The 10,576-nt window shown below is 42.3% G+C and overlaps 1 protein-coding gene across 1 annotated transcript in view; it reads right to left on the bottom strand.

Moving 5' to 3' along the window:
- Positions 1-225: 225 nt before the first annotated feature.
- Positions 226-10,576, bottom strand: part of LOC143419422 (apolipoprotein M-like) — a 12,809-nt gene continuing 2,458 nt past the window's right edge. The window contains exons 3-7 of the mRNA XM_076886063.1: positions 9,658-9,728; positions 907-1,044; positions 529-624; positions 401-428; positions 226-319 (exon numbers count right to left, since the gene is read on the bottom strand). Of these exons, the coding sequence (XP_076742178.1) occupies positions 415-428; positions 529-624; positions 907-1,044; positions 9,658-9,728 (319 nt within the window). The 3' untranslated portion in view covers positions 226-319; positions 401-414. The remainder of the gene's footprint in view (positions 320-400; positions 429-528; positions 625-906; positions 1,045-9,657; positions 9,729-10,576) is intronic.

The following is a 10,576-nucleotide window of genomic DNA, read 5'->3' as shown; positions in this document are numbered from 1 at the left end:
TTGTGAACAGCTCATTCTGCTCAAAAGCATCATGGAAATCACCCAGTTTTTTTCTGCAGAGACGTACTGTGAGGCAGGCCCCCTTCTGTGTAGATCTTTGATAGATGTTGTTTCATTTTAACAATAAAGATCACTGTGTTTTTTGTGATGTTTTCTGATGCACCGTAACTTGATATACTTATAAATTTAAAAATGGAAAAGCAAATCACATGAGGGAGACAGGACTTAGGTGTTTTGGTTTTAATTGGTTAACAATTACTCAAGAAAAAAAGAAAGAAATATTCTTGTAATTGAGGATGCCAGTGGATCCAACAGTAACCTGTAAAAACCAAGAACATTTTAACAGTCATACATACATAGACACATACATATGAAAAATGTATATGCTGCATGTGCTCACCGTAATCTTGATAACTACGTGCAAAACTCTGTAAATACAGGTATAACTTTAGAGGTCGACAAATACTATTGCATTCAAGCACAAACAAATTTATTTGAGTGGTTAGAGATAATATCTAAACCGCTCACCTTTCTCTTGACGTGGTGTGACGTTCGCCTGCATGTCATGACAGGCTGCATTTTTCAGAAATGTTGCCACGATGTCAGAGCTATTACTGCTGCGAGCTTGAAAGAAAAATAGTTACCGAAAAGTAAGTTAGTCAAGAAAGTTTAGTGTGTGCATTCAGCAGAAAGCTGGAATTGTGTCAAACATTTAAAATAACCAAAGGTTTAAATTTTTATTGTAATTTTTGTCATCTTTAAGATTGGTTCTCTAGTGCAGCGGTTAACACACTTACAGTAATCACTTGGCTGACTTAATATTTCTGACATTTGATTCAAGCACAATGCTTCATTTTGTTTAATCATTTATTTGCATTTAACTTCTAATTCTTTAAAATAGCTTACAATACAGCATGTGTCTATGCAGGGAGTCTTCCGTTCCTTTCTCCTTGTCTAGTGGAGGCTCTATTTCCTGGAAAATGATGCATTCGGAGCATTCGGCCCACTTGCCACTCCATAGTAGGTTCTTGCGCTGTGGCCTTCCTGTAGTAAAATCACAGAAAAGAGCAAAGCAGATAATGACTGTGATATCAATTTTCTCTTCTAATGAAACTTCTAATCAAACTTTAGCTTTAAATAGGGTCTCCGTGTAAAAATCTAAATTTAAGAAGCAGAATTCTGTCAGTTTTGAGCTAAAGTGCTGCAGAAAATGCTACTTCAATGGATCAAATAAACAGAATTCTACAGTGGAAATTGGGCCCTGGGTACATTAAAGCATAGAAAAACAGGGTGACGGGGCTGGTCAGTTAGAAAAGCTAAATCTGAATTTAGTTATCTTGTCAACTCTAATAAGAAATTACTGATTTGTCATTAAAGAAATTGTCAAAATCCTAAATCACAAGAACATGGCTGTGACCTAAGGTGGAATAAAATAGTGCATTCAGTAGAGTCCCATTGTGGTTTCCCATTTAATGTGGTATTATAAAAATAGTCCATAACAGGTGGCAGAAATTTTCACTTGTCCCTATAATGTGGCAGGGTTGATTTTTAAACTTTACAGTCATTTCAGGTGCTGAATGTGGGACTTTCTGCCTTTATGCTGTTGCTAACCACTTTTTTGTGATGTAGACTCAATTCACCATCAAATAAAAGGACCAGCACATTTTTAAAGTCATTTCTGGGGCACTGTAGTTATTTGCAGTGTTTATGTTCACTGTCAATTTATTTGTATAGCATGACGTGTTACAGCAAAGGGGATTCACAGGGACGAGAACATAAAATTCTCTTTTGGGCTGATAAATACAATACTCTGGAAAGATATTCATCCCATTCCTGGTGTCTTTTCTTTTTGCTTTTTTTGCACATGCAGTTTTATTTAGATCAAAGAAACTATAAATTTTTATGGGCATAGACAGCACGAGTTAAACACTGAGAAGAAGCTGTTTATTTTTGCTGTTTTAAAACTAAAAGAAAATGATGACTGACTTTCACACTTTTTGACCAGCTTCGTGTGGATGGGTCAAGACTTTTTTTTGTAATTTATGTGTTACAATGAAAACTGTCAATTATATGTGTTTGAAGTAATTACAAGTAATTTATAGAAAACCTTGGTTTCTTTTGCATTACTATCAGACTCGAAGGGCCTATAAATCAAATTCTGAACAGTTCATTCCTATCTGAGGTCTTGTCTGAACTGTTGCCCTAAAATTGAACCCTGAGGAATGTAAGGCCATTGAGGTGAGACAAACGAGTCCTTCCCTCACGAAACAAGCAAAAAAACGAAACAAAAAAACCACCGATTGCAAATACATGCTGCAAATCCCTGTGACATCAGATATGCAAACCCACAGTCTGTTGAACAGGATACTGTTGGTGAAATGGTCACAAATATTTTCCCTTTTAACGGGTAAATACATCACAGAAGCCAGGGGGTTTGTGCTGATATTAATCACTTTGCTCCTAAAACATGAAACAATCTTTCACAGAAGTGACTTTCACCTTACAGCTCAGTGAACTTTACACTTGTCCTACATTGTTAGGTTCTTTAAAAAAAAAAAAAGGTTATGGTTTGGGTTAAAATTCAGCGGAATACAAGTGGTAGACATGAGCTTCTTCCAAATCACGTTTGGGCTCACTCTTTGAGACGGGTCATTTGTGGGAGTCTGGTTAGAGCTGCTGCTCTACCACATCCAAAGGAGTCAGCTGAGGTGGTTCTGGCCTACTGATCACCACTTAGGTGTTGTGCTTCAAGCATGTCTCAGTCAGAGTCACAGTGACTTTATTTATCCTCAAGGGGCAATTAAGATAGATACTTTGCCAACCGCACATACAATACACAAACATCACATTGGGGAGACAGGTCAGGCTAGCAATGGACGGTCGACCGCACGAGCAGCGACCCGATCCGAAACAATGGAAAGTGCACAACACGATGAAAGACAAACGAACTCCCCCCAGACTGAGCTCCAACGGGGAGATCAGTTTAATAAAAAAACACCTCAGCACATGACACATGAATCATCATATCTCACAACATAGAAGACATAAGCTTTGAAGGCGTTTGGAGGGGGTGGGGGTGGGGGGGTGAGTGTAGGTCTCTGTCAGTGTACATGCGTATGTGTGCGTGTGTCCGTGTTCAGCTGAGAGAAAGTGTCCCTTCACTCAGTTAGGCAAAAGTCAACAATCTTCGGTCGACGCGGGTGGCCTGGACTGAGGGAGAGGGAGAAAGTGTGACCACCTCCATCAAGAGCCAGGAAAGAAAAAAAAAAAAAAAGAAATGTCTGACCAGGAGGAGATCCCCTGTGGGTGTATGAAATGATCATTTGAGGCTGATGTTACGGCCCCTGGCCTTGGAGGAAGTGGGCCGGCCTCCCTGTAGGGAAACCCAAGTGTGCCAGGACCTACAGACGATTGGCTGGCTGTTGACCTGTGATGCTCCAGGGACCAATGAGTGACTGATTGTACCCACCTGTGACTACAAAAGGCTGAAGAACTTTCATTCAGTGGACACTGCTTTGGACTGAATGTGCAGGTTGTCCCTCAAGCTTCTGTCTTTGTACCATGTTTGTTGAACTCTGTTTAAGGTGTGGAATTTTGCCTGAATAGCCTTCAGTCGTATTCCTGCCTGTGAGGCTAGACCTAATTTGTACCTGTACACGAGAAAGTTCTTTTGTGTTGGCCAATTGCCTAGTGGTTTGCTATCAGTTTTCAGTTCTGACTTTTTTTGTAATAAACCTTTTTCTTAAACTGATTCCCTCCGTGGTGGCCTCATTTATGTTACCTTCCCTGTTGCCTAGCAGAGCCGGGACATAATGGGATAATTAAAGAAAATCTTGGTGTACCAGGATAATGAACAAACATTAAAGTCCACTTTACAACAAGTGTTATTACCCAGATCTACCAATGGCCACAGCTGCTTTGGGGAAATACAGGGTTTAGTGGTATGCCCAAGGAGATTTCAACAACTGAAGGAGCCTAAACATCTGACCTACTGCTGCTTCAACAACTGTGTCACCAAATGATGTGACACATAATGAAAAACAACTTGTGAAGAAATGAAAACTAGGTCAGTGCAGCTGTTAAAAGTTATTTAACATGATATGCCACAGTGCCACAGTAGGTGGTTAGATAGGCACACATTTTGCCACTTTTAAAGGGCAAAAAAGTCCAGCTGTAAAGGCAGGAAGTAGTTGATGATGATGGTAATCATTTTGGTACCATAGTCGCAGATTACCACCCACATCATTATACTTGTTGTCATGGTCCTGGGTCATTCTGACCCAGTATTCTTTGTTTCCTTGTGTTTCTGTAGACTGTGAAGTTCATTTGTTGTTTTTGGAGTTATTCTATCGGTCCTAAGTTGTTTAGTTTAGTTTATCATCATGTCTGTGCTCTCCCTCATGCTCCTCAGTGTTTTTCTCTTCCCCTCTGGTCTGCGTCTTTGTGTATTTCCTGTGTTATTGTGAAGGTCTGGTCTCGTCATGTCTGATTACTCCCAGCTGTGCTCTCCTTCTGTGTCTCATTCCCACGTTATCACCTATGTGTATTTAAGCCTTGTATTTGCCTCTGTTAGTTGCTGGTTCTTCTGTGATGTCTCCCCGGGTCTCCCCGTGTTCCGCTGCATGTTATCTTGTGAGTTTTGGCTTCAGTTTCATGTGTTTAGGTTTTCCCAGTTTAGTTATTTCTTGGTTCCTGTCCTCCCCATCTCCACTTAAATAAACTCACTCCTCATCCCAACCTCTGCCTGAACATCTGCCGACACAGCAGTGACACTTTTTTAGGTTTGTTTTTTTGAGTTGGCCACTGCATGACAGCAAACTCCACACTTTCCAAACAGTTAGCGCACACAGGCCTAAACAGAGGCGCTCATGGTCAAAGTGCAAACTGACTCTAACCGTAGAAAAACATTTAAAATATGAAACAAAAGCAGATTCTAATCTGCGAACACATGTATGAGCTCTTCCAATCAATCATTACACAATGGACAACAAAATACAGTCCTCAGTGCAAATCAGTGCACCATTGCTCGTCATTGTAGCCAGTTGTCAACTTTCTACATAGCCTGGACCAAATCTGTCTTCTGGCAATGAACTGGATGCAGAATCAGAAATGCTTTGATTCAGAAATGGGCAATATGCTGGGAGGAACTGCATCATCATACGAGGGTGTACTGCAAACCGCTTATTGACAAGGTGAGAGTGGTGCAACACCACATTCTCCAAAATAATTACAAGATTGGCATGACCGGCCTCAACAGCCGTCTCTCCTCAGGTGGGATCAGCTTCTCACAAAGTGCGTTCAGGAATGTTATGAGGCGCTCGGTGTTGTACGGGCCAATAGTGGGGATATGGCATAGGACACCATCACTGGGGATGGCAGCACGCACGGTTATGTTGGCGCCCCTCTGTCCTGAAACGGTGAAAGTGGGGCTGTACCCAGTGGGGTTCTTTCCACATCTCCTCTTTTACAACATAAATGGAGACACGATGTGCCCCCAACTTCAAGCCCCATTATTCTCTCAGTAAAAAAGGACAAACTTACAATGAAAGGTGTCTCCAGTTGACTCTAACTGTATGATATGACAAGGCATTACAGTATAGTAATATTTCCACATATTTTCATCTGGCCTCCTTCACAGCATCAGAGTTCCTTTGAGATGGAACTGCTGCTTCATTTCCACATGGTTACTTCTTAGGACGCGGTCAGTGGTGGTCAGGCTTATGGCATTGTTTGTAACGACCATGTTCACAACATGCAGAGGATGGCAGCCTTTGGATTCTATAAAGATGTATAGTAAGTTGTAATGGGAATGAGGAAACAGTTACACAAAGTATATCACTGAAGATATCTCTGTATATACTGCACAGCAATCTGTTCTCCAGTCAAAAAATTCTGACAACGAATGCAGCAGTGTTTCTGTCTAGAACAAGCTGTACTCTTTGTCCAGCCTCTAAGTAAAAGGCCATGATTGATAACATGATCAACAACAGCTGCCCAAATTTCTTCTGAAACTTGGGCCTTTCCAACTACACCTGCACCCCTCTACCTCTTACTCTCACTCTCATTTGCCTCAGACCGCCTCCATCCGTGCTGGTAAAGAACAACACAGACGTGCCACCTTTTAAGTCCTGCAGACTGAAGATTATTGTGATGGCTCTTGGCGAAGGCGGTCACACTTTTCTCCTGCTCTCCCTTATCTTCCCTGCTTAGCTTCTTATGTCTTTGTCTTGTCTCGTGTTTTTACTTTTCCCTGAAACACTCTCTCACAGTCTGTTTCTAAAACCTAAAAGAGAATTATGGATTTGATCAACTGGTCCCTGAATGCTATTGACACCCTTTTCTCAACGAGAAGTCCGAGTGTCCTGGAGGTACTTTCCCTGCCGGATACACGATGGACGGGTGGCAGACATGGAGGGTCGTGTGCCTGGCGGGACTGTCAATCGAGGACGCTGAAGATATCAACCTATTCGGAACCATGATAACAGGGTTCTTGCTGATCGGAGCTGGCTTGGCCCTGGCTTATCGGAGAATTAAGAAAGCGGAACCGGCTGTTCAAACCCCCCCAAGGCTGCTCGCTGGGATTGAAACGATGGGACGAGGTGCAACTTCGCAGAATGGGCTCACTGAGTGCAGCATGGATAAGACCTTGGAGAAGCTTACGGCTGTTGTGAATACTCAGAATAAATTGGATCACATCTTGGAGCAGCTCACTGCGGTCGTGAGTTCTCAGAATCTGCTCTTTGAGCACAAGAATGACAAGACCACGGAGCGCAAGTTTGATAACATCATGGAGAAGCTCGCGGCTCTCCAACAGGAGATGGAGAGACCAGTGTCAGACTGTTAAGAACAGCTTGAAATTCTCATGAGTTGTTTGCACTAAAGAAAAATCACCATCATAATGTGGCTATCCCTTTGGTGCCAGCTGTGGTCTCAAGGCTGGAGCCGAACAAAAACTCCCTGATAATGACTGTTTAGACTGTTCTTCCCACTCCATGCAAGGCCACCTGGGTTGGCTGGCAGTCTGTTTACTTAGCCTGGCAGGGCGAGGGACAATGTCTCAGCTGAACTATGGACACGCACACACATACACTTACACTGATAAGCACTCACTCATCCCTCCTCCCCTTCCAAACGCCTTCGACGCTTCGACATTTATGTGCTTTCTGTGAGAAGGAGTTTTTTTGTTTCCTGGTCTCATGCTGTCCTCCCAGAAGCTCAGCATGAGCAGAGGTCTCTTTTTTTCCTCTTGTACTTTCCCATTGTAGTGCACATTTCAGTGTTTTTCTGTAATGCAACCGTTCTCTGACTTGTATCCCCATGTGATGTCTGTGTTGTGTGTGTAAGGTCGGGGGGCGGGTTCATTCCACTGCAGGGCAACCTGCCACTGCATGTGGCGAATAAAATTTGAACTTGAACTTGAACTTGGAGTGTCAAACAGGTGCCTTAGGGGTTTCATACATATTTCTGTTTGGTTACTACAGCTAAAACAGTGGGGTTTGGACTACTTGAATCACATCTGTAATAACTGTTTTGCAGTCTGGTGGGAAAATGTGTCAATTCAGTGAAAAAATTGTTAACATACTTGCTCTGCTGAGATAGTGATGTTAAAAACTGAATGGATCCCAGTTTTTTTAGGCAGGTCAATGCAATCAAGAAAAACTGTAATATTTTAGAATGAGATCGAGTTGTTTGATACTTTAATCCACTTAACCCAGTATTCTCAAACATCTGCATTAGGTAACAGAGTTAAGACGGACTTTTGCGAGATCTTGCAAAAATCCGTCTTAATTTTTTTTTCTCCCGTGTCCCCTGCGGGGCTCCGTACAAACGTAAGGAGTGTAAAACTATGTGTCAAATTTTAGTGGGACTGTAAGAAGTTCTGCATTTGCAGGAGCAAAATTTGACAGTTGGCTGGTATGATACGCATTCTGTGTACTGAATTGTTCTTTGCGTGTGTGTGTGTGTGTGTGTGTGTGTGTGTGTGTGTGTGTGTGTGTGTGTGTGTGTGTGTGTGTGTGTGTGTTCATGTTAGATAAGCAAAGCTGTGACACAGTGAGTGAACTGTGTAGCTGGGTCATTGATCGTTATGGTGATAGCACAGTCAGGAGTGTGCAGAGCATTACTGCACGCTGCTATCTGTTTTGATCTAACTTTTGAATTTTCAAGTTGACTTGACGTCTGTGTTATCTTTTACTATAAACTTTCTACAAAACAAGACTAATGATTGACGGCTAAATTTGAATATCAGTAATTTAATTTGCAAAACGTAATAAATGTACTTTTGTCTGTCTAAAGTAAAGCAATTATATCAACACAGATTTAATTGAGAATTTCAAATAATGAAAATGTGTTTGCGTATTCATCTAAAACATTTATCCATCCATCCATCTTCTCCCATTTATCTGGGGCCAGGTTGCAGGGGCAGCAGCCTAAGCAGAGAAGCCCAGACGTCCCTCTCCCCAGCCACCTCTTCCAGCTTGTCCAGTGGAACACCGAGGCGTTCCCAGGCGTCTGCCCCGGGGCCTCCTCCTGGTGGGACATGCCCTGGAGACCTCACTCAGGAGGTGCTTAGAAGGCATCCTTGTCAGATGCCCGAACCACCTCAAGTGGCTCCTTTCGAAATGAAGGACCAGCAGCTCTACTCTGAGCTCCTCCCGGATGGCCGAACTGCTCACCCTATCTCAATCACCCTTCCAAGGAAGCCCATTTCCGCCGCTTGTATCCGTGATCTCGTTCTTTCGGTTACTACCCACAGCTCGTGACCACAGGTGAGGGTAGGGACCTAGATCGGCCAGTAAATTGAGAGCTTTGCTTTTACACTCAGCTCTCTCTTCATCACAACAGACCAATATAGCGTCCAGATCACTGCAGCTGCAGCACCAATCCGTCTGTCAATCTCCCGCTCCCTTCTCCCGTCACTCCTGAACAAGACCATGAGACACTTAAACTTCTCCACTTGGGGCAAGAACTTGTCCCTGACCCAAGTGGGCACTCCACCCTTTTCCGGCTGAGGACCATGGCCTCAGATTTGGAGGTGCCGATTCCAAAGCGAGCTGGAGGCCATCACCCGATGAAGCCAACAGAACCACATCATTCACAAAAAGCCGAGATGAGATCCTGAGACCACCGAAGTGAAAGCCTTCTGCCACTTGGCTACGCCTAGAAATTCTGTCCATAAAAGTTACGAACAGAATTTGTGACAAAGGGCAGCCCTGGCAGGACCCATCACCCACCGGGAACGAGTCTGACTTATTGCTGGCTATGTGGACCAAGCTCTTGCAACAGTTGTATAAGGATCGAATGACCCGTAGCAATGAGCCAAACACCATTAAAATTAGAAAAGTTAGAAAAAAATTTGTTTTCTTTAACTTCATCAACAGTTCTGCCGGTGTTTTCTTCTTGCCTGCACTGACATTTTTAAGAAATACTTAGAAAGGGTAATAGAAAGGGTTTCCCCAAACAGATAACAGCAGGACTCTGGGAAGCTGCTGCATAGTTTGTTGCTGTATTTGTTGTCAGTTTGTTTATTCTTTTTTATTTATGAGCACAAAGTTACCATCTTAAAAATCTAACTTACTTTGACCTGTGGAAACCCATATTTACTGTGTGTATGTGTGTATTATAAGCATCTGTGTAAGTAGATGGTGCTGCAGATACCTTCCAGTTCCAAATCATTGCTCTCAAGATTTATATGATAGGTCCAGGTCTGCTTTATGCAGTTATCCCCCCTGAAAAACAGTGAACATGGCAATTTTTATAAATGCAAGTGAAACATAGAAGAAAGACTTTCGTTTCATTCTGAAACATGCACTGACAACTGTTACATTTTCTACACATCACTTCCCTAATTCTAGTATCTATTTGTGCTTGTGGGGTTTCTTGTTTCTGTTAATTTCTCCTGTTCTGACCATTCCATTAAGCAGTTTCACGCACGTGTTTATCCATTTCGTCAAACTCCAAAATCAGGAACACTCCACTGGAACATTTCTATTTTTTAACTAACTTGAAAGTAAGTAAAGTTTATTTCACTGTAATCAGAATCACAAAGCGCTGAACAACAATTACAATGCAATATAAACAAAGAACCATATTAAAAACAGAATTTAAGGTTAAAAACAGATAACAAAAGAATCTCAGCAGAAGGTTGGATTAGAGAAAGACTCCACAGAGTCAGCTAAACAGAACTACAGTGGTAAACTGTTTCAGAGCCTCGGTGCCACAGACTGAAAAGCTCTGTCCCCCTTAGTCTTTAGCCTTGGATGAGGGACAGCTAATAAAGTTCGAGGTTGTGAGATAGCAACCAGCAGTGTGTTTGAGGAAAAAGTTGAGATAAATAGTCTGGAGTTTGTCTATTTGCTTATCTGTATGTAAGTGTGAGGATTTTAAAACTCCTGAAATCAAGTGGGAGCTGATGTAAAGGAAATAAAACAGGGGTAATGTGAGCTTGCTTCCCAGAATGTGTCAGGAGTCTGGCTGCAGCATTCTGAATTGCAGGTGTCACAGAGGTGATTTTTCTATGCCCGTAAAGAGGGCATTACAATAATCTAAGTGCAATGACACAAGTGAATGAACAGTT

Source organism: Maylandia zebra, linkage group LG1 (assembly GCF_041146795.1).
Source record: "Maylandia zebra isolate NMK-2024a linkage group LG1, Mzebra_GT3a, whole genome shotgun sequence".
In the NCBI taxonomy this organism is placed as follows: Eukaryota; Metazoa; Chordata; class Actinopteri; order Cichliformes; family Cichlidae; genus Maylandia; species Maylandia zebra.
Note: the sequence above shows the minus strand (reverse complement) of the source record. Positions and strands in the feature narration are given on the sequence as shown.